Raw genomic sequence first — 26,417 nt, forward strand, 5'->3', positions numbered from 1 at the left:
CGGACGGGTCATTCCCAGCGCTGCCGGGGGCGGGTAGCGCACCCACAATGGTGCTGCACACAGGGGCTGCTGCCACCACGCAAAAAAACCCCGAAAACCCTCCGAACGCCCCCGTCAGTGCTTGCAGACAGCGCAGTGGGAGAGCGAGCGCCCCGCACTGCTGTGAGGGCTTGTCAAGGCCACAAAGCTCCTTCCATGCACAGGGGTCCTTGCAGGGGCTGACAGGCACTGGGGCCATCCACCACTCCCAGCTTCCTCTTCCATTCTTATCCTTAGGCAAACCTCCCTCGCTTGGAATAACAAAAGAACTGGGTAGAATGTCCTGCATAGCTCAGAACCAGTGCAAACAAGCTGTATTTTGTCATACTGGGTGCTTTTACGGTACAGCACATTGAGGTAACAGTCAACACAGTCCAACTTTCACATCACTTTAGGATATAAAAGATTAAGTACAATGGATTTCCACTGGATGAAGGCATGGAGGAGAAAGCTATCCTGGTGTATGTAAAAAACTTCATCTCCCTGCTGGCAATCCTCACAGAAAGGGGCAGTGTTCCATGTCCCATAAATCAGTTTAATCCAGCCCACATGCCCCATCCTAAAATTAACTAAGCAATGTGGAAGCACATGTCCATCCTCTCCACGGAACAGACGAGGGATGGGTGCCTGGGACAGGCAGGAGCTGCAGGCCAAGGCGTCAGCACCCACTGAGGAACGCGAAGATCTCTCAATGTCCACGGGAACAACTGCTGCAATGGCTTTGGGATGACAGGTCACTGAAAGGGACAGGTGCCATTGTGCCTGCAGCCACACCAGCTGAGCCAGCCTAGCATTAGGTGACTGAAAACAAGTCACAGAAATCCAGTGAGTTGCAACAGGCAAACAACTAATAATTGGTTCATCATCTCAATTCCCCACCATCACGGCTGAGACAGAAGAGGAGGTTTTTTTTTGTTATGGCAAAAGATCCTTCTCCCAGGAGATACTTTGGCTTTGTGACATCTGTGTAAGGCTTCTCTGCACTGCTCCCCATGGGTGTGACAGGGACATGGCCTGCCCAGGGCACATGTGGCTGTCACCACTCCTGTGTCAGTGTATGACCACCCCAGGGAGGCCTCTACACAGGGAACTTAAATCTAACCTCGATAAATAAAACCAAATGTTTATTTACACCAAAGAATTCCAACACTGGATCTTTCACATATGAAGGACAAAGTATATATACACAGCAAGGGGTAGCAGGGCTGTAACAAGGGTGCTTTTCAGTTGTCAATGATAATATTTGTCCACAATTACTGATCTACCATTTCAGTTTAAGTTAACGTCTCCTGGCTCCTTCCTCTCAGTGCATATTTACAAGACTGTGAGGTAACTGGTATTCTCACCACATGGCACGTGAGGGAGGGGATGGTGGGTGAAGATGTGGGATCGGACTTGGCGCAGTCTGATTTTTCCAGCTTTAAGTAGCCACCAGCTCGAAACCTATAGAAACAATTTAAAAACAATATACCCAATAACAAATTAATTCCAGAGATCCAAGCCAAGCAATGGCTGGAAGAACCCTCCATGAGAAAGGGGCTGATGAGAGCAGGGCTTACTCTACAGGAGCACCTGTCTCAGGAGGTGCCAAGGACTCCAACTGGATCAGTAACTTCATTTTTAAGACTAAAATTACATGCAAGGGGTGAGTTAGCATTCTGGTTGACTCCTAAGGAGACATTATCCAATCCAATTAGGGGTTTGGACGCTATCTGCACTTACTCCTTTTAAGCTTATCCCACCTCTCCCTACTGGAATTGTCTCCTCAGTGTACCCTGGCTGGGACATATGCAGGACTTGGGGTTCAAGTAAGTGGTACTTTAAGAATCCCCTCCCCTGCCTCATGAAGACTTGGTTTGGTAGTCTCTGGAGAACAGCACAATCCCCCAAGGCTTGTGGAGGAATAATGGTGGGAACATGAAGAGAAGAGATTTCCAGCAGGATGCAAGAGCTTGGAAATGCTGTTGATTCATCTTTGTTATTACATGAAGAGTTGTTTTGTTGGTGTTTTTTTTTTTTTTTTTTTGGGAGGGGTGGGGGGGGGGGGGGAAAGAAAAACTGTCCAAGAAGTATTCCATTTGTAGGTATTTTCAGGGAATCCCCTGAGTTACGAAAAGTTCAAGTAAAAAAAGAAAAATCAGCCTATAATAATTTTGTATATAATGACTGAACTACTATAAATCCACAAGCAACAGTTCAGACACGGTGTCTCCAAAGCGTTCATCCCCTCCCTTCCCCTGCCAGGCACGAGCTGCGTCCTGAGGAGAGGTGGAGGGGGAAACCTCTTCCCCACCTGACTCAGCTCAGGCAGCAGGAGACAGAGCCCGTCACTACTGCTGGGCGCCCGCAGCAGCTGGAACCGGCATCCCCAGGGTGGTGGTGGCAGAGATGACGGGGGAGCCTGCTAGAGGTCCAAGGGGTGAAGGTGTTGGCACTGAAGAAATCCCTGGAAGAGAGAGGTAAGCAGGAATTAGAGTGAAAACAGCATACTGCTATCCAGGACAGCTTCTGAAGTCAGGTGGGAGCTTTGTGGGTCAGTTATGTTTTCAGAGCTGCCAAAATAATTAAAGAGAGAAAAGATCTGTCACTATTCTCTGCAGCTCTGGGAAGGGCACAGATTTGCACACCCCTCAGTGTCACTGATGGGCAGAGATGTGGCAGGATCACAGAATGGTTTGGATTGGAAGGAACCCTAAAGCTCCTCTTCTCCAACCCCCCAGCCACCTTCCACTAGACCAGGTTGCCCCAAATCCTGTTCAACCTGGCCCTTAAACAATTCCAGGGATCTGACAGCCACAGCTTCTCTAGGCAGCCTGTGCCAGTGGACTGTCCTTCAAGCTGCTGCCAGAAAATCAACTGCAAAGAGCTTCTTAAAATGAAACCAGAAAAACAGGTCAGGCTGCCCAAGGCCTTACTTATCAGACTCTCCCACCCACTTTGCAGCTCTTCTTGCCCTTGTCCCCAGTTCTGGGAGATGACCCAACACCGCCCTCCCTGCCTGCTGAACTCTCCCTCCTGAGTCCTCCCACCCAACCCACACATGGAAATGCTTCAGCAGCCCAAGCACCAAGAGAGTTGGCAGAACTGACCTGACATCATGCTCGCACTGCTGACAGGAGTGCTGCCACCCGCCATGGTGGACGAGCCCATCCGAGCCTGGTCTTTCACAATGGGGTCTAGGAAGAGCACACTACCAGTAAGTGCTGTGTTGCCAGAGAGCTGCTGAGGCACACAGACTGCCTGTGGCCTCTGTGCTCAGCCAGTCCTGGCACTCTGCCTGTGCCAAACAACATCAACCACCATCTATTGAAATACAGACATTTCCACCAATGCCAGTGGGAAGCACTCAAGAAGGTACCAAGGTCATGTGATATCAGGGAAAATCAGCTAAATGATGTGATTTGGGGTTCAGCAGGACTATCTGACAGGAAAAGACAAAGGTTATTATGGCAAAGTTGATCTTTCTGTGCTAAGCAACCGTGTAATTGCAGAAAGCCAAACCCAGAATACAGGTGCAGCAAGCAGAAAGATTATCATTGATTACAATCATGTGTCATGTCCCTGCATACATCTTACATCTCTGTGAGCTGTCAGGTGTGTCACTAGAACCTGTCACCCATGAGATGATCACAACTTACTAACTCTTGATTTTCAGCTGCATGTAAATAAGGCTCTCATCTGAACAGGGACAACTCCTTCCTGCCTCCCAGGCCTTCTGTGTCAGACAAGGGAATTCCAAACTTTGCTGAGCTCAGCACTATGTGTATCTTTTTGTGAACACAAGTTAATGAACTGTTTGTCCAGCTCTCACATTCCAAGCTATTGGCTTCTCTAATGCTCATACTTGAAAAACATTTCCCTGGGATTTTCCCAACAGGTGTAACACAGATCAACAGTCTGTTAATTACACGAGTCCCTTCAGCAGCAGCTAAAAAAACCCCAAAACCAAACTACTCGAGCAAATATTGACATTCTGCCTTGTTGCAGCTGCTTCAAACCCCTAGATATCAATATCTGTGAAAAACAGCAACCACTTAAAAGCATTTACTAGTGAAAGTAACATTTTTGCTTGCAAAATCAAGACCTGAATATAGCAGTAGCTAAGCAATTTAGCAACAGAAGGAGTTAGAACACCTGTTTATCAACAAACCAGAATTCTCTGGGTTTATCCAAACAGAGGAATCCATGCACACCTGCAGAAAGCAACCCCAAATCACATGAGTTAGGCGACTTTCCTTGATATTACTTGCTGATTCATGGGCCTGACACAGGCACCCAACACTGATTCCTTGGCTGGCGGAGGTGGCACACAGAGACTAGCAGCCTCAGCTACAGCACAAATATTTGTAGACCAGGCTTATCATTGTTGCCATTCTCAGCTCCCATCTGCACAAGGCATGGGAACAGATATTTCCCAGAGGCAGAACTCTCAGGACAGCAGCTGATACTTACAGAAGTAGGGGTGTTCCATGGCTTCTCTTGCTGTGAGTCGTGACTGGTGGTCATATCGCAGCAGCTTGTCTAAGAAATCCAGAGCTTCTGGACTCACCAGGTGTTGGTTCTCACTGTGGACAAAGCGCTCCCATCGCTTACGGGAGTGTCTGCAGGAAAACAGACCCAAATCAGGCCAGCCAGGGGACAGTGATGCCAAAACTCATTTGCTTAAGGAGCAAGAGCTGTGACAGATGTCCAGCCCTGAGGGAGGCCACTGCTCCGTGCAGCAGCCACGGGACTGAGACATTCCAGAAGATGAAGCAGTGTCACTGTGTCTCCACGCGGTGGCACAGCAGTCACAGCCCCAGCACAGACACCTCGGCCACCTCAGCCCCTGCATGGCCCTGCCATGACCCCAGACAGCAGCAGGACTAATGCTCAGAATGGATTACAGGCCTAGAATTGCAGGTTCTGTCATCTCTTCTGCACCCAACATGAGTTCCTTAAATTTTAGTCCTACTATGAGGAGAAAAAAAATATATAAATTCCATCTTTAGCAGCACCTGACTTTCTGCACTCTAATGCTGAGAAACATCATTTTGTTTTTTCCCCTCCAGACTGAAGAGAGCATTTGCCCTTCATGCTTTCTGCTCCAGTAGCTCCTTTATTGCCTGAATGACATTTAAAAATCTTTCCTCAGGTCCATTTCCATATAAAGGACTATGGAAAGCACTGGTAAAAGGGACCAAAGGCACAATGTGTCAGTTCTCCAGAATCCTGGCTCTGATTTCTCCCACAAATTTTTGTTCATTTCAAGGTCTGTTGACAAAGCTGTAACTGTCTGGATCTACCAAAGAGACTCCAGACCTTGGCTCACCTGCCCAAAATGTCATTGAAACGTGGATCCAGCTCAATGTTGTATTTGTCAATGTAGTCATACAGATCTTCTGTCCCCAGAACCTTGGCTATCCTCACCAGCTGGGAACAAACACAAAAACAAGTCACTGCTGTGAAGGTATGATAATACCAGAGCCTGCATGAAGATAGAGCAGCACAATCCCATGGGAGCTGGAACCTGATCCCAGCAGTATGAATCAGAGGCCACAGGGTCAGCCTGTGGCTCTGGCTTCCCCAGCCACACAGTCCCAGGCATCAGGAACATGCCTCCACTCACAGCTGGAGCTCAGTACCCCAAGGCAGCCAGGAGGGAGCCACAGACCCTAAAATCTCTAAAACCTGAGACCTTGCAACACTACCTTCCTTAGTAGCACGAAAATATTCAGAACCAACAGAGGGGAAGGCAAGAGTAACTGGTAAAGAAAGAAACTCTGGATCTTGCATGTGAAAGGTGAAGCACCACCCCAGAGAGCTCCAGAATAAAGGTTTGAGAATAGAAAGTCCCTGTTCCAGAATATTTGCATGGCAGTCACATGCTGAGCATGTGATAAAAGTTTAAAAATAAAAACTTTGGCCCAAAGGCAACACATCAAAGATTTCAGAATCTGTATAAAGCTGTACCAAATTCACAGTTTCTATACAGAGTGGGGGGAGAGTGAGTAGTGGCAGGGGCTTTCCACATAACATAACCTCAGGAATAGTCAAACTATGTACTAGAACACACCAGCCTTAATATAACTATTTCTACAGCTTTTCTCAGACACCTACTGAGGAGCTCCTAAGTACAAAGCTCTATAAATCCATTTCTATTTAATTGGTTACATAATCTTGCACACTTGAGAAAAGGAATGTGGCTTCAAACTGAGCTAAGAAGCCATTAGAGAAAGGCTTAAAAATTCTCAGGATGACTCGATAGAAGCCTAAGCAGGAAATCTTCATGGTGCTAAAAGAACAGACATTGTACATGACCAGCTCTCACCTGATCATAGTTGTCATGGCCATGGAAAAATGGCTCCTTTCGGAATATCATACTAGCCAACATGCAACCCAAGCTCCACATATCCAGACTGTAATCATACATCTGTACAAAACCAGAAGGACAATTCAATTTCTAATGAATTAAGCAGAACAGACCTCCAAAACTAACAGGGTTCCCCCACCCCGCCAAGGTGATATGAACACAGCCATGTCATGCTGGAAACAAATTGAACTATCTTCATCCCTAAACCACTGCTCAGCTCAGTGTTCCAGTTACTCAAACTGGGATACAGCAATTAGCAGGACAGCAGGTATCCTAATTCCATCCCTGTCTGCCAGGATATTAAAAATCAGAGCTTTCTTCTATTTTCACTGCAGACTCCAATGTTATAAACCACTGAGAAATGTGTGTTGGGAAAGGAAGCATTGGAACAAACAACAAAAGGTGTGGACTCCCCAGGGTCCATGGACAGGTGAGGATGTGTTTTTTTTCCAGAACCAGCATGGTCTGAAAGTCACCAGGAACACTGTGATTTCCATAATGCAAACTGCCATCAGATAAGGGGATGCTTTTATAGCTTAATTTAGAAGTTCATGCAGTACTTGCTGTTCCCACAGGGGCTTTGTTTCATTCCTGTACCTTACTGCAAACACAGCCTTGCTAAAAAAATATTCAACATTTGTATTCCAAGATCCATAATGATAGTTCTGCAGCTCTTCCTCAGGTCCTGAGACTACTCATTTCTTTCATTCAGTGGCTTTATGGCCACTGCTTTCTGCCATACATTTTGGAACAGACTGTCTTTAGCTTCAGCTCTGTAGACATCTGAATTTTGGGTTTATTACCTTGAAATGGCACTGACTTTCCATATCAAAGCCAGTAAGAAGTCCTGGTAACTCTTACCTGATAATCTACAAGAAGTTCAGGTCCTTTGAAATATCTGGAAGCCACTCTGACATTGTACTCCTGGCCAGGGTGATAGAATTCAGCCAAACCCCAGTCTATTAGTCTAAGCTAAAAATGGTAGAAAACAAAGAAAAAAGGCTCAAGGGATGCTCCATCTTACCACTGGCTGAATGACACTGCTGAACTTAGTATGAAGTTAATTTATAAGTCTTCCATTTTCAATTAATTTGATCAGAGTGTCTGGTTACATATGCTCCCCAAACCCGTATCACCAAGCAGACTAAATAAAATACCTCTCCTTACAACCCTGCCTGAGGGTTACATGTGACCAAGTAAAGCCTCAGAAAGCAGCACAATATTCTCATTTTACATTTGTCCACACCATTAGAGCAGAGTCTTCCTCAAAGAGGTCTGCTAGTACCACTACACAGGAGTACCCAAAAGGGATCCCAGTTTGCCAAAAGAAAAGCAGGACCCTGCCCTGCCCACCAGCCAGCCCACACTACCTTTCTGTGCTCATGGTCAATCATGACATTGTGAGGTTTGACATCTCTGTGCATGATTCCCATGCTATGGCAGTAATCTAGAGCCTGCAGGTGAAAGGAAACAGATGCTGGAGTCACAAGAATGTGTCAAGTTAACCATATTCAAAAGTATTTCCACACATATCAAGTCTAACTAGATGACAGGACTGTCCAGTGTTAGATCCTGGACTAGACTCACTGATCACAGAAAATGCTTCTAGAGCCCCCTCCCAAAGGGAGGTCCCAGCAGCACAAGTGTCTTTAGTTTACTTCATGTGCTTCCTCATAAAAATTGGAATTTCAGAGTCTCTAAGAGCATAGTTACTAGGCACTAATGATCACACAAGCCCCCTTTCTCCAGACTCCTAAGGAGAAATTATTTAGTTCAGAAGAATGGATGAAAACATTTGACTCACATTATATCTGAGCACAAACCCAGCCAGTAACAGCTCACAGTTTTCTTTTTTCAGAGGCTACATGTACTCCTGATTTAGGATTTTAAGGTATCTCAATATAACAAAATGCTGAAAACAGATACTGACTTGATATTTTTCTGCCCAATTCTTCCATGGACTCTCCTTCCCTTAGTGATATGATGTCACTATCACCAGTGACATGAGAACCATCTCTACAGGATTAGCTGAGAGTAAATACTAGAAAGAAACCAACAAAACAGCGAAACACCAACTTACCTTCAAAATCTCATACATGTAGAATCGAATATCATAATCTGTTAATGTCTGGTATAATTGCTGTGGGACATAAACACATCATGTCAGTGTTTAACATCCAAAAAACCCCTGTTCTGGGCTGCTGGCATTCTCCAAACCCATCTGAAGGTATAAACCATGTTTCTCAAGTTACTCTGATCCCACACCTGACTCTGTTCCTCTCCCTTTGCAAATCCCATACATAGTTTACTTCCAGCTCTGCTCAGACAGCACATCCTGGCCCTGTCACTATCTCGCTCTGGTTGTACCCACCCAGCACAAGCACGATGGATGGCATTGCACAGCTTTTCTTCTTCTGAGGCAGGTCAGTATGAAGGGACAAAGAAACATTTAAATCCCCATTCCCAGGAGTATGGAAGGCCACAGAAACAGCTGTCCACATTTAAATAGGTTCCAATAAATAGTTGTATACATAAATGCCAAATGCCTCAAAAACACAGGCACTGGTGGGCCACAAGGTAACAGATTCACTTGCTCCCAAGGTTAAATACCTCTTGGAACCTGCATTCTCATCTTGTAACTTTTGTGGCAAAATGGTACTGATGGGCTAATTACAAAGTTCTGTCCCAAATGCATTTACCTTTAAAAGCATTTCCTATGCTGGAAGGAAATGCCCATCCTATGTACTTGCCCTTCCCCAGAAAGTATGAGTGGTTTTCAAACACCAAAAAACGAGAGAAGTCACATCTCACACTGTACCTTAAAGTCTGTGTTGTTTACGTGTTCAAAAACCAGAGCGGGTGTTCGAGACTGAAAGCGAAAAAAAGTATTCAGCCATGTTAAGTTATGTTTCCACTTAGGATAATGAATTGCATCTTTTTTTTTCTACAAAAACTACACAAAATCCCTCTGCCTTGGACATATTTATGATTCCCCTCAGACAGACAGAGCAGAGCCTAAGCCCACAGCCTCCAGCAGCACTGTTTGCAGAGCGAATTAACTTGTCTCAGCTCGCTGGTATCTCTTCCTCACAGAGTGAGGGGCTGCAGGGACCTGTGGGGGAAGGGCCCTCTAAAAGAAGTTTATCAGATTAAGAGCTGATCTGATCAGTCAATTCAAAAGCAGGATTTAAGAGCAGGGGAAAACAAAAAGCCAGGTCAGAGCTGAAATCAAACAGAGCAACTTCCCCCATAACCCCAGTGTACCCCCTGAGTTTCTCCCTTACTCACCACAGGATCTTTTACTATATCTGCAAGAGTGATTATATTGGGACCGCCTCGCAAGTTCTCTAAGATCTTGATTTCACGCTTGATTTTCTTCTTTTTAACAGGCTGAAGAATAAAAACCCAAAGTGTAAGATAAAGCCCTGCAGTAAAGTGAGGCTAATAGCTCAACAGCCAGATGACAACACCCAGGTGACTGCAGATCAGCAGAATATATTGAAACATTTGCAATTTAACCTGAGTATGCATCACACCAGTAAAGGCTCAAATATCTGCTGTCTCCTTTCTAACCACACAATCCTGACAGCTACAGACAATAACTCCAAGTGAAGGAGAGGCTGGAAGATGGCATTTAAAAAAAAAACAACAACTCTCTGAACATAATCTGATAGACCAAGAGGAAATGGCCTCAAGTAATGCCAAGAAAAAATTTCTTCATAGAAAGGGTTGTCAATACCTGGAACAGGCTGCTCCAGTGGTGAGGACACCATCCTTGAATAGATTTAGAAGATGTGGCACCTGGGGACATGAATGCTGGGGTGTTGGCTGGACTTGATGATCTTTGAGTGATTTTCCAACCCAAACAGTTCTGTGATACTCCAAGACTTCTTAACTGGCATATGGCAAATGTTTAACTATGAGAAGCCTATGGGCTATTGGAGGGTCACTAAATGAAGGTCAAGGCCATGACAGCCTGCCAGGACACCAGCACTTAGAGAAGCTGAGAATTTTAGTAGTAGTCAGCTGCTGAAACGTTTAGTTCCAAGTAAAAAGGTGCTGCACATCAGGGCTTCTTTAAGACAGAGCCTAATTCCTTACAGGCAGAGATCTGACTTAACTGCAGGGCTTATATCAGGAGGCTCAAACCCATGGCCTGTTTCATTGAGTGACATTCCAAAGCCAGGCTTTAAGGATTTCAGTTTTAGAACATCAAAAAGCCCTTTCTGGCCTCCTGATCACCTCAAGACAGATTTTATCTTTTGCCCAATCCCCAGCTCACCTTGAGAATTTTAACAACTACTTTTTCATTATTTGTAATGTTGATGGCTTCAAATACTTCACTGTATTTGCCTCGGCCTAATTTTCGAACTAGCTGGTAGTCATCTTGATTTCTGTGAAGAGAAAAGGTTAGAGTTCCAAAGGGCTCAGTCATTTCCATCATCATTTATAAACTGCTCCTTAACACTCAATCACTGCCTAACTTCACAGACAAAGGGGATCAACTAGTGCCTTACCTCTCCTGAACTGGATGATTTAAGAACTATGAGAGAAACAGGGAACTTCTATTTGCCAAAGACAGATTCAATCCAAAAGTATGGATTGAAAGCCCAACTATGTATTTCAGCATTAGCAAACTTGAACTATCCTTTCTCTCTATATTTGGAAGCTCCATTTTTCCTTGTATAATGCTGGTAAAATTCAACAAAGCCAGTAGGAGGAAAAATCTAAGTGCAAGGTTGTTTAAAAACAGTCTGGGCACAAAGCAGCACTTATGCTCAGACGAATGTGTACATTCCAGAAACTGGGAACTGCACAGCTGAGGGCAGAACTCTGTCTGGGCCCTCCACATCCCAGCAGGAACGCAGAGCTATGAAGCTGCCTCCACTGCTGTCTGATTCTGGGACACTTTAGTCATGAGCTCAATTTAGACACCTCTTTCCTTCAAAGAGAGGCAGCCATGTCTTTCCCAGGCACTTGCAGAGAGCTGAGCAACAAGTCATAAAATAGCATGTACCTATTTAAGTCTGTGGAGTTTCTTCACTTATCCAAGTCAGCAGCAACTTCAGTTTGAAAGTCTTTTCATTTCTTTTCAGCCCTGCACTCAAGTACTGTTTGGATTGTTTCAGAAATAGATTTTCTTCCCTCTGAAAGGGGATGTTTCTCTACTACCTGGCAAAACTTCTTCAAACTTTTAAGGAAGCTGCTATAAATGTTCTCCCACAACTGGGAATTTAAAAGTTTGATAAGAAATATTTTTCTGAAGAGAAGTTGTGATCCTTTCCCTTGCCATCTGCCAAGCAGCGTGAAAAAGCCTCACGCAGCACAGTTGCCTGAACTCCCCAAATACCATTAGGCAGGCTCCACAGGGACTGCTCCTGGTGTAGGGACATGCAGAGGCAGCCCAGACTTACCCCCACTCAACCACGTGAGACTCATAGTCCCAGTACTCCCGGGGTCTGTGTGTGTTCACATCCGTGTAAACTCTGGCCCTGCTCGGCACGGGTCCCGACATATCAGACAGCTTGGCAGGCGGAAGCGAGATGTGAAATCAGAGGCGACCTGCTCTGCAGTGCTGACAGAGGAGAAAGGCCTCAGATTCCTCCACCTGCAGACAGAACATCAACCACAGGTTAAATTCTCAAGGTACTTCAAAAGTATTTAAGCTAATCATTAAAAGCTGCTGCAAAGGCCGGAGCCTGCCCAGCCACAGGCCTGGGATTTCTTGAAAGCCATTTGTCTGCTCTCCTTCACACAGGACCGGCCCCTAGCAAACCAATGTGCTGACCTGGTAATTTTCAGCACCTTGTTTCCAGCTGCTGGTTGTGGAGGTAACTTTCCAAAGGAAAGAATGCCATGTGCTCTCTATCTGCAGACAGATCCCCTCCTTTCGACTCCAGACTGAAACCAACAGCTACAGGCTGCAGTCTCACCCCCATCACAAGTCTTGGGCCGTCCAATGTAACAAAATCAATTCTGCTGGGATGGAAACCAGCTTTAGTCACAACTTCCTACAGTCAAAGCATTAAATCTGACTGTCCAAAAGACAGCAGCATCTGTGTTGGATTATGATGCTTTATTCAAACATGAAAGAAATGCACTGCTGTGAGGGTCTGAAGATGTTCCTTTGCATTCTGCTAGCCCAAAGTACCTTCAATCCTTCCTTCTTCCAAGGCAATTTTTGCAAAGCTTCTGATAAGTTTTATCAGTATTGAGACTGGTCAAAACCACTCAAAAGAAAGTTCCTTTGTAAAGTTGTATATCAGTGACAAACACTGTATCTTTATCCTATATGTCTGAATACTTTATCATCCAGATCTGAATATTTAGGACAGCAGTAACTCACTACAGTTCTGTATCAATATTGTCCTACCCAAGATAAATGTGGTGCCTTTACATGTCTCAAATCTTTCACAAGGGGAAGATGTTTAAATACAAGAATCCCCTTGTCAGCTTTTGAAATAACTTACAAGCAAGGGAGCTGTATTGGAGCAGGGAACAGCATTGTTTGGTGTGTAGCAGCACGTGGCAGGGCCATCCAGCCCTGGGTATGTGCTCAAACAGTGGGCAAGACTGTTATCTAAACTAATACACTTATTTGCTGTGCCAATTTTATCCCTTCAGAGAAAATGGGCAACTGCCAGCCTGCAGAAGGAAGTAACAGCCCCATTAATCACACATTAATGAGAAAGACCAAGAAATCTGCTCGGAGCACTTGGCTTAAGCTACTAGGGCACGTCACAAGAGAAGAAAACTCTAGAAGCAAAATCCTGCTCTACAGGCAGAGTCCTGTTGTTTATGTGAGGTCTGCAGCACTTCAGCTCCTGTGAGGACCCAGCAAGACCCACTGGCTGTGAAGGTGGTGGAGGACCTGGGGGACACAAGTCTGATGTCCTTCACTGTGTCACACAACCTGACCAGCAGCTGGTCCTGCTTCCAAAGGCAGAAGAGCATGCAAGGGCTCTCTGACATGGACAAAGCCTCCTTGGGTGGGACAGAGCTCAGCACTGGGATATTTTTTGACCTACTGACACACAAATGGTGTTGGTGGCAGCTTCAGGTAGACAGGGTTGCAGTAATCCAGTCCAAAGGGTAAACAGGGACACAGCACTATCCCAAAATCCAATATGGAAAAGTGACTGAGGCCTTAGCCCCATAAAAGAAGGATGAGGCACTTCAGCTGCGTGTCCAGCTAATGGAAGAATATGTAGCATTCCTCAAAATATAATAAGTCTATTCCTAGATAAAATGCTAGTCCTCTCACAAAATACAATTTCAGAAGATGAGGCAGCAATCATCTAAGACCTCAAAGCATTTATGTGGCATGACTCAGACACTTAGAAATTAGATGTCCCCAGGCATTACTAGAGCATGCAAGTTTACTAGAACAGTTTAGTACAGTGAAATTTATTAGATTTCAAAGTTCAATCACTATGTTTGTGTTTCTTCTCACTCCCTGTCCTTCTGGCAGGAGATGCACTGGCCCATTTCCTCTGCCCAATACTCCTTGTGAAGGAATTAACTGAATTTATACATGTCTCAGATGACTTAGCAATTTTAATTTTTAAGCACAATCCAGTATAAATAAAGCACACGTGACTGCTCCCCTCACCCAACTTAGCAAGATCAGTTTCAGCACAAAAAAAAAAAGAAAAATCAATCACATTATCTAAAGATAGATCAAATTTCACAGTGGCTATTTTTTGTCACGTAGCTCTAGCCTAGCTCAAGCAGCACATTGTAACAGGCTGTTCAGAGAAAGGCTTTTTCAGGAAATCATCAACTGCAGCTTCTAAGAATGGCACACAATGTCTATTTACGAGGGTAGGTATTATTGTCTACTATTCTTTACACAGGAAGGGGAGAGAATCTGTACAGATAACTAAATTTTAAAGCAAACAGACTTACAGACATACACAAACTTACCCTGCCTGAAAGCTGCTCACTCTCTGCTCAAAACTGCCAAGGAATTTGTATAGATTTTTGCCTTCAGTGCCCCTGGAGGGGGATTATTTTGCACTGGATCCAAGCTCCTTGGCAGAAGGGAATGACACAAATAAGGACAGATAATGGGGACAGGTGTTGACATGCAAGCATCAGTTTAGCCTGCAGTTTTAAAGCAGAAAAATCTACAGCATGAGCAGCGATTGCACCTAGAGAAGTGCCCTGAGCTTGTTATAAAGGATAAGTTCTATTTCTGCAGAATCCAAACAAATTTTGTCATTTATTAATTCCTGCATTGATGACAGGATGATAGAAAAATTTATATTGGGAGAGTCTGTTCAACATCACCTAATCAAAGTAGACGTGGTGAGATCAGGGTCCAGTGTAGCCTTAAGCATCTCCAGAAACAACATTAAAATTTTAATTTCTCTGGTAGAGAAGTCTTTAACTAGGAAACAACCATGAGCTTTTAGGCAATGTACCAGAGGTCACAAAGAGAGGAAGACAAAGCTCCCAGCCACAGCCTGACATGCTGTTCACTGCCAAGGCCTGCGTGTGCAAGGACACAGAGCAGGGCTCCTCAATCAGCCCCTGTGGTGACACCCCTTGGACAGATAGCACCCAAAAGGGCTCACATGACAGCTACAGCAAAGGAACACCACGCCAAAGTTTCACTGTTGGCTTCTCCCACACAGGCCTGTCCTCAAAAATGCCGTTGGAGTATTAACAAACTGATAATTAGCTGATTTCTTACGCAGCAGCCTTATCAAGAGGAGCCCTGCTCATCCCAGACAAGAACAGAGCCAAACACAGCTCCTGTCCTGCTGACAGACTCCAGGAGAGTATCCAGAGCCCCAGCCCAGAGACAAATAATTGTGCTGCCACCATATAGGAATTTTTTAATTGGAAGGCCTACTAATTAAAAAAGATCAGTTCTTAAAAGTTTGAATTCTTCTAACAGTAGCCTGTTGTCTGAACAGCTTGGCAAGCTTAGATATTTTGTGTCTAAAGTTCAATAAAATGGTAAAAAGCCTCTCAGTGTTCTCTTTGACTCTGATTTTTAAAACATTTCAATCTAAACCAGTTACAAATCCCCTCATTTTTAAAAAGGGATGTTATCATCCTTACAATGCGCTCTAATTCTAAAGGCATCCCTATAGGGAATTTGATATTTTGTGAAGGATCCATACTTCCAGCACCTACTCCAATTAGTACAGGAATTTCCTACACCCTCTGTCCTTCCAGATGCATGCACTTAGAGCAAGTAGCAACAAAACACAGTTAAGAAATCCATGCAGATTAGTTTCTGAGAAACACACCTACTTCGCCCCTAGTAAAATTTGCCTTTTTTTTTTTTCCCCCAGAATAACTGAGATACCGGAATGATTTTTTTTCTCCTTTTAAATGGAAATGTTCTTGGCATGGAACTTCTCTCAAGCAATTACTCATTCAGAATTTAAAACCTATGAAGTTGTCCCAGTATGATGCAGCACTTATACAGGCTCCCAGTGAGCTGAAAGCCAAGAGCTTCCCAGAAGACTGGTGTCCCAAGGAATTCACAAGTGCTATCCGAGTGATGACCTTTGTGGATAAGGTTTGGAGTATAAATAATGTACCCAAGAACACAAACACTGCTTGACACTGGCTTCCCTGTGGATTGCTGTTAACAGCATGCCTTGCCCTCAGTGTGAAAACTCTATTGCCAGGAAGATCCAAGTTCATCCAGAGAGAGTGGAGTGAGCCCAGAAAACCTTGTTCAACATCACATAAACCTGGTTATTCCCAATGACCCACCTGAACTCTGCTTCAGTGAGCCCACAGCAGTCCCAAAGGAGCAAAACAGGTCCTGAACTGCAGCAAGCTGAACTCAAAGAGCCAAGAAAACATTTCTGTAGCTTTATGAATTCCAGAGAAGCTCACCTTCCTCTCGAGGAGAAAGCAAAGTGGACAGATTGGCCAAACAGGTCTAGAGACTTTCCTCTCACTTCTACTTTCCCCACGTAAGCTCATTACAGTGGTGATTGTGCCAGCCTAAGACTGTAAACAGGCTGAGACAGCAGCGGGTTTGTTGTGAGAGAAGAAAAGCTCTGTCAGTGGAGAAGAGCAGAATTACAGCACAGAGTCTGGAATCGAAAGGTTATTCCCCTTCTTTTATCTACAACTGCAAGCAAGATGTTACCTTTCACAGCAGAAAGCTTAAACCCAGCCTCTGAAATCGTGAGTGTAAAATGTGATTTGGTAGGGTAAGCAAGAATTACAATTATCAGATAAAATTGTTGATGATTTCCTTCACCCAGCCCTGTAATCCTCCCAGGGAAGCACACTTGCTCCTTCAGAGTTTGGAGAATATCTAATACTGGAAAAACACTGAAATTAAAAAATCAAGACATGCCTAAATATTACAGTACTGCCTGCTGGCAGTCAACATCAATCAACATTCAGCTTACTTTTAAAAGAAATAATAGTAATCAACTCCATTAAAAAATATGCTCTATCTCACAAAAGAAACCTGATTTCTATGTTCTCATGATGCTGAAACTTCAGCAATATAAGTACGGAACAAATGACCTCCAGAAGTCCCTTGCAACCTATATTTTTCTATGATTTTACAGCTAAAATAGAAACAAGCCTGGATTAACAAAATTAACATTTTATATCCTTTCCTGAAGATCATTTCCCTACTAAAGGGACAACATCGACAGAAAAGCAGATTTTAAAATTTGAGTTAAAAAAAAAAAAAAGGCTTAGGTTCGAAATCAAACTTTTTTCTGGGTATTGTTTTGGAACAGCACAGTCTGATTTAACTGCATTTTCCACTAAAATTATTTTCCAGATTTCTTTTAAATAGCTGGTTGTGTCCGACTGTAGAGAAATAACAAATGATAATGTAATGACCTCAACATTCCCTTAAAAAAGAAACATGAACTGTTGTAATTAATTCAAAACAAGACATGGCCAGTCTGCAAGGAAAGCAGTTGACAGGTTTAGTTATACTGGAAGAAACATCTTGGAGTAATTTTGCATTAGAAACATCCTAAATTTAGATTGGCTCTTCCTACATCAGCTCCACTGATTCCTCTCTGAATTCCTCACGATTCCTGCCAATGAAGAATTCATCCTCTGTAATGAGGATCACAATCTATATGGAAGCCACAGGAATGGTTTTACTGTAACTCCATGTTTTATGATACTCTTCACAGTCTTGGGGCAAACTTCGCTGTCCCACTTTCCCACCTCGGGAAGCAGCGTGTAACATGTCTGTCACCCTCCAGGGTGCCCTGGCAGTGGCTCTGGTGCCACACACTCTCCTGGCAGAAGGTCTGTCATGCTTTGTCTTCCTTTTCATTCAGATCTCTAACAGCTGAATTTTAGCAGAGCTCACACAAACCCTCTATGGGTCTCCAGCATCTCAGCCTGGTTGGGCACCTGTCCTTTGCCAAATATCAGTACTGGCAACAGCACATGGACTGGGGCAGAACACTGGGATCACCTCCAGCAGCAGTGACAGGCATTCTATGCAGACAATTCCCCAAGATCATGAACACTATTATTTTCAGAGCTAAGTTAGTCAACAGCACATGGAGCAAAGGGAAAGACCCCAAAACACAAAGACCCCAAAGCTGACCTTGGATGAGGCCATGTAGCCACAGAGGGCAGCAACATCAGCAAGACACCCAAGCCCCTGCAGCTGAGGGCAGGCTCTGCCTCTTTCCCATGCCTGCAGCTTCTGCCACTGCTCCCAGCACCCATAAACCCTGAGGATATCCTCACTGCCAGTGCCAAGGACTCCAGACACAGCCCGATAAAAATGGCTGCAATATAACCAGGCACTGCCAAACCAACTTGTCTGTACATACACACCAAACAGAAACCAACGACAAAACTCTTCTGCTTGCACCTCTTCCCCAAACTGACAGTTCAGGCTGAGCAGGGAGTGCAGGAAAGGCAGGGGGATTTTCTTTGGAGGAATATCCCTCCAGGTCTGCCCTAAAGCCAAAGCAATATTTCAACAGGAAGCAGTTCCTTTTTCTTCCAAGAGCAGTAACAAAACAATCTCCTACTGCTGGAGCTTTGGACAGGATTCCAGTTACCAAAACTACAGTTTCTGGGACCCCAGCAACACCAGGGAACTCTTCCTGGAGGCTCACAAAGGGGAACGTTTCAGCAGCACTATGGGCTGACATCAGGTTCCACTGGCAGCATCCTCTGGAAAGTTCTACCTCCCTAATTGCTGCTAAGTGACACAGTTGTTTTCCTCATTAATTAGTAGGCACATAGTACTGCCAGGACAATCATTCAGCTGATTTGGCTCCTATGGGTCATGTACAGAGAGGGATTTAGGCAGAACTCAGAAAACTGACCTGTACCAAACATCTGTAAAAGTTACAGAGTTTTAATTGATCTGATCATGCAACTCCTAGAGGCAGGAACAATTACCAGAGCCAAAGGATAAACCAGAGGACACTGCCTGTAACTATTTCTTCAGGAAATCCCTGTGATCAGCTGTTCCATGGAGCAGGCAATGCACTACAAACCATCTCCAACCCTCAGCCAGCATCGAGCAGGCTCAGCAAGAGGCACTCGGTGCAAACCCCTGCCAGCAAGTGAAGCTCTGACATAACTCTCTAAAAATTTATCATTATTAACACAAGATGAAACTAGCTACCACCATTCCAAGAATCAAATGGAAAAAAACCCCCAGCTATTAAACTCCAGCAATCAGCACTCTCCTTCACACCTTACAAGCCCCCAGTAAAGCCATTGTGCCAGAACTTGTAACTTAATTTGTAAGCTCAGTTGAAATTAATCTAGATGCTGCAGAGTGAAGAAAAAGCCCTCTTTTTCCTTCTGGAGTACAACCAAACGTGGAAGAAAGGCTGGAATTCAACAGCACATTGGTAACAGATAGAGAAACCTGTGAAAAAGGCTGCAAGAGAAGGAACACTGCAGGAGTTCTTGCTTTTCTAGACTGGAAATTAATTTGTTGTGCGCGTCCACGCTCATCCATTTTCTGAACACTAAAAATAAAGACTTTCTGACAACTCACACGCACATGTGCAAATATGCTCTGAGAAAATGCCTTCTCCAAAGGCTTTGGTAACAACAGGGAGAGGCACCTTTTCAGCTCCCTGGACACACAAGAGGATTTGGGGCCACTTCTTCCCACCACAGGAAGACCTTTCCCACCCAGGGAAAGCAAGTTCTGGCATGTAATGCTGTATTAGCACGCTGGATTCTCCCTGAACTTGGCTTAATTAAAAGAGGACTAATTTAGCCTTTGGTTGTTCCAGAAGGTGCAAGGGCAGAGCCTACTTCTCTGCAAAAACAGAGTGAGTAACTTCAATTTTCTAGGTCTGCTGTTAACACTTCAGACTATCCACTTCAGACTAACACTGCAGCCAAACTCCTGCCTTGACTCAAAGTTGTTTTCCATCTAGCACAAAATTTATTCACCACTCACATGAAATAAACTGCCACAATATGATGCAGCCATTACATAGGCAGGAGCTGGACAGCCTGCTTTAGAAACCACCTCTCTGTAAATGGTATTATTAATTAAAAAATAGAACTCAGTAAGGAGGACATAACCTAAATCTCAGAACTCAACTCCGTGGAAAACTAAAATTATTGAAGTTGTAACCTTCCAAATGTGAGTCGGTGGTGGTACCAAGTCCACAAAGAACGCCAACCTTCCCTTCTGCTTTTCAGCTTCCCAAAGCAGTAGCATGAAATGGTAATAAATGGTAATAAAACCATTTGTCCAGAACAGTGTTAAAACAGGAGCAGATGAGACTTGGGCCAGGCTCATGTTGCTGCTTCTCTACTGGACTCCTAACCAGAAAACATCCATGAACCACTGATCCCATGAACACATCAACAATCCCACTTCTCATCAATCTTCCCCACCAATATGTAAGTTTGGCACCTTGATGGAAAAAGGGACCAAAAACCAGCTTGGAAAAACTCTACATTCAGCAACAGCACTAACACCAGCTCAAAAAGCTGCAGCCTCCTCTTCCAAGCACTTTTTTCAGGTTCAAAGGAGAACTCCCTTTCTCCAATTACATTCTGTAAATTCCAGGGAAGTCAGCTCTTGGAAGCCCCTGGAAGGAGATATCCAAGCTTAGAAAAATTATTCAAGAGCTGTCTTGCAACAAATGTTTGTAGCCAGACTAAGTAAAGGCAGTGTTTCCTGATCTTAAAATCTTGGGGTTTTTTTCCCCTCTCAAGACCCTTATGGGACAATAAATCTAAGATGGCAACAATCTCATGCAAAGAGTTCTAAAACAGGTATCTTAATGTAAGCAATTCCATAATGGAGGAACGGTGGAGGTGACAGGTCTGGTAACCCAGAAATAAATCCCTGCCTCTTCAGAAATGTGACACTAAATTAATCACACCACCACAATGTCACCCATTTGCTTCTCCTGTCTTCCTTTCCCTTATTCCTCAGAGGACATGAGGAAAGACAAAGAGAAAATTAGTTCTGTAAGGAGAAAATGGAGAAGAACTGAAATGGAAGTGTAAGGACACCCACCATTTAATAAAATTGGGAAAAGCTGGGTACATGTCCCTTTCATCAGAGCAAAAAGTTTCTTTCTCTACAACTCCACAAATTTATAACCTCCTTTCAACATCCTTTAAACCCCGAGATTCCTACTTCCAACACATTCCATGCTGATGAACCTAATCTGCATTACTTGAAAATGCCCCAAATATCAAACTCTAAGTCTTTCCATGTCTCACTGTCAGGAAATGGCATTTTACCAAGTCAATTCCTAATCCCAGGTTTGCATCTTCATTCTCACATCTCACCAGCTTTTTTCAAGCAAACAAGTACCATTAACTGCCCCTGCACAAACCTCAGCAACCTTAATGTCATGCAACATCCCATGATCCAATTTCCTCCACGTTTGCTAGAACCTACTGCCAATTTTAGCATCACTTTTCCAAAGAGCCATATTCCCAACATCCAACAAGCCTCACTTTCCCTCCATCTATGAACACAAGAACCCTGCCAAACAAAGAAAACCTGTTCTGACCCTCCCACTTGGAAGTGTCTGCTTTCTCCTCCAACATCTCCCTCTCACCACATCTGCCCATGCTCCGTGCCTCATCCCCTCACCCAGGCACACCACCCAGGACTTCAGCTGCATGAGTTTTTGCTTTGCTGCAGCCAAAGCCAAGACTGTGTTCCCTTCCTTAACCCTGCTGTAGGCAGCAGCTGACTGGCCAAGCTCTCTGCTCTGAGTGCAGGACATGCACACCCAACTCTGCCACCACACACACTGGGAACAAGACAGCAAATTTCACTAACCACAGAAATTATGTTACCAGGTATTGACATAAATCACTAGAGAAAGCTGAAATAATGGAGACTTCTCCCCATTGGCAAGATGAAAGGAAAGGATCACTGCCTACCACCAAAGATGGACATTCTTCATGCTCAGGGAAAGGTCTGGCCCTCTACAACTACAATTGTACAATGTCTGGCCCTTTACAATTACAATTTACCTTCCCTGTCTGGAGTCATCCAAAGAGAACAGGGATTGCAGCCACAAGGCACAGGTAGATCTGCTGAGTGCAGAGCCTGCCCTGCACCTGGGACCAGATATCCCAATCCCAATTTCCATCCTCCAGTTACAGACACAGTGCCTGTGCTCTAGGAAATGGAACATTACCCTAATCCCAGTTTTAGGGATAATTAAGGAACTGACAAAGCTTCACACTTTCCCCAAATCTTGCCTTGAGTCTTCCCAAGCTCACTCTCTCATCTCCTAGCAGAAACTTTGCCCTTTTCTACATCACACCAAACCAGCAACCACACGATGAGCGACTCCTCTGCCCCAGCTGATGATGCACCCAGAATGCACCCTGGATTCACATCCAACACCCAGGCTGGCTGGCAGGATGGCACAAGCCCCAACTCAGAGTCTGAATAATTTGAGCAATTCTGTTTCAGAAAAGAGAGTGTGTTCAAAGAACAAAGAAATCACTCCCAGCCCCAAGCAGAAGTGCTGGGTGTCCACTTGCTCTCCTCTGAACAGCTGCCACTGTGCCCAGTCCCATCTGGCAGGGGCTCTTCCCAACCCATTTGTGGAGTGCACCCAGGATCGAGCCCCCATGAGGAGCCAGGTGAGCACATGGCACAGCCCTCTCTCTCCAGGGACATGTGCCCAGTCTCAAAGCCTGGCACCAGGGTCAGTGCAAGAGCAGCTACCCAAGGCCCCAGCCCAGGGTCAGGTTTGAGCAACACAAATCCCAAATCATGAGACCCCTCTCAGGGGTACCAGGGCTGGAACTGACCCACAAAGAACATCGAGGCCAACTCCTGGCCCTGCACAGACACCCCAGCAATCCCACCCTGTGCCTGAGAATCATGTCCAAGTGCTCCTTGAACTCTGTCAGGCTTGGGGCCATTACCACTGCCCTGGGGAGCCTGTTTCAGTCTCCATCCATCCTCTGGGTGAAAAACCTTTTCCTAATATCCAACCTAAACCACCTGCACACAGCTCCATGTCACCCCCCCAGGGCCTGCAACCGATCACCAGAGACCACAGATCAGAGCCTGCCCCTCCACTTTGCTTGAATATTCACAATCCAAACTTTATTGGTTTTACCCAAAAACCTCAGTAAGAAAAAAAATTAAGTGATCTGACACGCATGGGGTTCCATAATCTTATCTTACCCCTCTCTTACAAACCACATTTTACCAACAGACACGCTGCTCTCGGTCCCAAGGCACAATTAACTAAATTACAGCGAGGGCAAGACTGACCACCACTGCTTCCACAGACTGGTGTGGAAAGCCGTGAGAACGACCTTCCCCTCCACCCAGAAAGGCCCAGAACGGAGTCCCTGCGCAGCCGGGGGTGGCAGCGAGCACTAACAGGCCTTTCCATGCCCCTCCGCCTCTCCCCGCTTCTCCGGGCAGGGCGGGGAAGAGGCAAAATCGAGCAATTTAAGTAAATAACACCTACACGGCCCGAAGGTGCGAGCTGGGAGAGCTGGGGGAGGGGACGGCTCCCGTTCCGCGGGGCTCTGCCCTTCCTGCGCGGCCGAGGGCGGCCCCGCACCGGGCTGGGGGCAGCGGGGCGGCCCCTCCACAGCCCCTGCCCGCTCCCCCCGGGGACTCGGAGCCCCTCCGAGGGCAGAGGGCGGCGGGCCGTGCCCTTTCCGCCGCACCGGACCCGCCCGCTCTGCCCGCTCCCCCTCAGCGCCGCCGCGGCCCCACTCTCCTAAGGGGCAGCCGCGGCCCCCCGGCCCACACCGCGCCCGCGGCGGGGGGGCGGAGGAGCTCAGGAGGCGCAGCGTCGCCTCCCCCCCGCCGCCCGCTCCGCCCGCCGCCGCCGCGGGACCCCGCTTGGGCGCCGGAGCCGCCGGTACCTGGCGCGGCCGCTACCGCCGCCGCCGCCGCCGCACACAGACAATATGGCGGAGGCACAAGGCTCGGCCGCCGCCGCAGGGACCAGAGCGAGGCGCGCCGGAAACGGAAACCGCGCGGGCCCCGCCACGCGCCGCGGGGGCGTGCGCAGGGAAGGGTGGAGCACGCCGCGGGGGACTATGGGAGTTGTAGTCCACAGTGGTGGCGGCGGTGTGCGAAGGGCGCGGGTTTGTTCCCGCTCCGTGTCCAGGTGTGTCCCGGTGAACCGCGGGAAGGTGGCGGGGTCCGCGTCGGCCTCCGCAGCACCGCCGGGAGGCTCGACCGTGAGCGGTGGCTGCTTGGGCCCAGTACCTCTGCGGGGCTGTGTGCGGGACCCGCCGCCAGGGGGCGACTGTAGCCTGCGGAGGTGGCCCGGTACCGGCGCTGCCCCCGGCCCCTCCATCGGCCCCGGTACCGGTCCTTGCCCCGGTCCTTCCCACGCCCTTCCACGGTCCTGTCCCCGCCGTTCTTCAGCCTTTCTCTGGCCCTTCTATCAGCCCTTTCGCAGCCCTTCCACCGGCCCAGCCCCGGCCCTCCCAGACCCCGGGGCTGCCGCAGAGCGCTGGGGTCCCGCCCGGCCTGTGGGCGCTGTTCATGGAAGGGACTTATCCCTCTGCTGAGCCGGCAGTCGGGCCAGCAACCAGGCTAAACCTTGACCTAGTCCAACGCCCCGTGACCTTCTCTCCCTGCCTTTCACCTTTTTAGCCCAATTTCTTGCCGTGCAGCCCAGGACATCACTTTTTCCCCAAAGGACTGGCTGGAGTGAATGGTCCACCGACCCATCTGGCACAGGCTGAGCTGGGGGAGACCCCGAGGTGGGAGGAAAGGCATCCAGGTTCAGCCTGAGGACGAGCAGGAGCCTGGGCTCATGGAACCCGGCCCAGGGCTAGCAGGGGACATGCAGCTCTGGGCTGGTCACCCTACTCCCACCATGTCCAGGCTCTGACTCGAGCTATAGGCCAGCCTGGAGGGGAAGGGGTTGTGCTGAGCTATACCTGCACCCCTTTGACCCCCCCAGATCTCCCCATGCCCTTCAGAAGGGAGCCAGCCTGGCCCCCCCTCACCTCGACCTCATGGAAAGCCGAGCACGGCCAAGCTTCACCCCCCTTCCCTCCCGGTGTGGGAGTCTCCCCCAGGGGAGGCCGCTGGCCCAAAGCTCGCAGCCCCTCACCCCGGGTCACTCCCATTAGGTAAAGGAGCAGCTCGTCCTGGCGGGGGTATCTCCCTCTCGCGCTTTCCTTGTATTGTATGGGCCTGGGTCATCGAGGAAATCTTACAGGTCCTTCTGCTGCCGAGTGGTCACGGGGGAAGCCCGGCCCCCTTCCCCCCATTGTCAGCGGCCGGGCCGTATCCTCGCTCCGAGCCCCGGCCCCTAAAAATAGCTCGGTGTCAGGCGATTGTTCCGACACCTTCGCGGCGGCATTGACGTGGGCCGGAGCGGGAGAGCGGTGGGGTAGGTGGAGGGGAAGGGCTGGAGGTCCCCCCTGGGAGCACTCGGAGGATTTGCCGCTGATAACGGCCCCTGTTGTGGGGAAATGGGCTCCCGGCGCGAGGCACGGTGCCGAAGGCCTTCCCGTGCCGCTGCTGCCCGCTGGTCACCTCTGCCCCAGCTGCCCCAGCCTCCTGCCAGCCCCACACCACCCTGGGGCACCAAGCAGGGGAAGGGTCTCCCCAGGGCACAAGGGAGGATGGAGCCCTCCCAAGACCCCAGTTCAGATCCGGCAGGGTGGGGTCAAGCCCTGTCCCTCTCAAACTGGCTCCCTGGGGTCAAGCCATGTTCACCCCCAAACCAGCTCCCTGGGGTCAAGCCCTGTTCACCCCCAAACCAGCTCCCTGGGGTCAAGACCTCACCCCCCCAAACCAGCTCCCTGGGGTGTCCCCACCATTGGGGCCAGGTCAGGCAGGGGCAGCCCTGGGGGAGTGGGGTTGTTGGTGTGTGGGATGGCCACATTTTGGAGGGTTTAAGGCCATCCCTGCAGCACTGTTCCTGCCCTGAGCATCTGCAGGCATTCCCTGCAGTGAGACCTTTTCCCACCCCCTCTCAGAGCCCCATCTCCAGCCACAGTGCCTGTTTGATTGAGTGTGGGCCCTGCTGTGGGATCCCAGGGAGGCGGCACCACTGCAGGGCTTGTGCTGGGAAAGGGGCTGTGCAATGGAGACATCCTGGGACAGCCCCCTCCCTTGTCATCCCCTGCCACCCACTGCCAGCTGAAGGTGACGACCTCCCCGGGCCCTCTCCTGCCCAGCCACCCCAGCTGCAGAAATAGGATTTTATTTCCCATGAAGAGGTTTGGATTAAAATAACCTTCTGGCCCAGATCCCTTTTTTTCTGATATGACTGGAGATGTTTGCCCACAGCCCTGCTGGGTATCCAAGCCTTGACCCTCCAGGCTGCTGTCCCCATGGTGGGGACATGCCTGTGCTCTGCCAGGCCTTCAGGGACGTATCCCTCTCCCATCCATGCCCGGCCTCACTGACTCAGAGCCTCTGGCCCTGCTCACCTGCTGTTCATGGGCTGAGCTGAGCCCCCAGGGCCGCTGGCCATGGGGCAGGGCATGGGGCCAGCCCTGCTCTGATTACCCCCAGCGTTTTTTCCTTTTTCTTCCTTAATTTACTGAGGGCTAAATCCAAATATTACAACTTCCCCTCCATGCCGCT

The 26,417-nt window shown here is 47.5% G+C and overlaps 1 protein-coding gene across 2 annotated transcripts; it reads right to left on the reverse strand.

Moving 5' to 3' along the window:
- Positions 1 to 1,142: 1,142 nt before the first annotated feature.
- CSNK2A1 (casein kinase 2 alpha 1) lies at positions 1,143 to 23,855 on the reverse strand. 2 transcript variants are annotated; one of them, XM_077187255.1, is made up of 14 exons: positions 23,723 to 23,855; positions 11,806 to 11,999; positions 10,674 to 10,785; positions 9,680 to 9,781; positions 9,210 to 9,260; positions 8,472 to 8,531; positions 7,762 to 7,845; positions 7,253 to 7,363; positions 6,350 to 6,451; positions 5,351 to 5,451; positions 4,492 to 4,640; positions 3,129 to 3,215; positions 2,333 to 2,485; positions 1,143 to 1,482 (listed from the first exon to the last, which is right to left on the reverse strand). In XM_077187255.1, the coding sequence occupies exons 2-13, from the start codon at positions 11,904 to 11,906 to the stop codon at positions 2,370 to 2,372; spliced, it is 1,176 nt and encodes a 391-aa protein (XP_077043370.1). In that variant the 5' UTR covers positions 11,907 to 11,999; positions 23,723 to 23,855; the 3' UTR covers positions 1,143 to 1,482; positions 2,333 to 2,369. The 2 variants fall into 2 exon arrangements, with proteins under 2 accessions (XP_077043370.1, XP_054500086.1); XM_054644111.2 differs by having other exon boundaries at positions 1,143 to 2,485.
- Positions 23,856 to 26,417: the final 2,562 nt, after the last annotated feature.

Source organism: Agelaius phoeniceus, chromosome 17 (assembly GCF_051311805.1).
Source record: "Agelaius phoeniceus isolate bAgePho1 chromosome 17, bAgePho1.hap1, whole genome shotgun sequence".
Taxonomy (NCBI): Eukaryota; Metazoa; Chordata; class Aves; order Passeriformes; family Icteridae; genus Agelaius; species Agelaius phoeniceus.

Excerpts from the sequence above, each read along its gene's own strand:
- CSNK2A1 (XM_077187255.1), bottom strand. The coding sequence starts at position 11,906 with ATGTCGGGACCCGTGCCGAGCAGGGCCAGAGTTTACACGGATGTGAAC. Across the intron at positions 8,532-9,209 it reads TAAACAACACAGACTTTAAG|CAATTATACCAGACATTAAC; the intron begins GTACAGTGTGAG and ends TATGTCCCACAG. Across the intron at positions 7,364-7,761 it reads TTGACCATGAGCACAGAAAG|CTTAGACTAATAGACTGGGG; the intron begins GTAGTGTGGGCT and ends TACCATTTTTAG.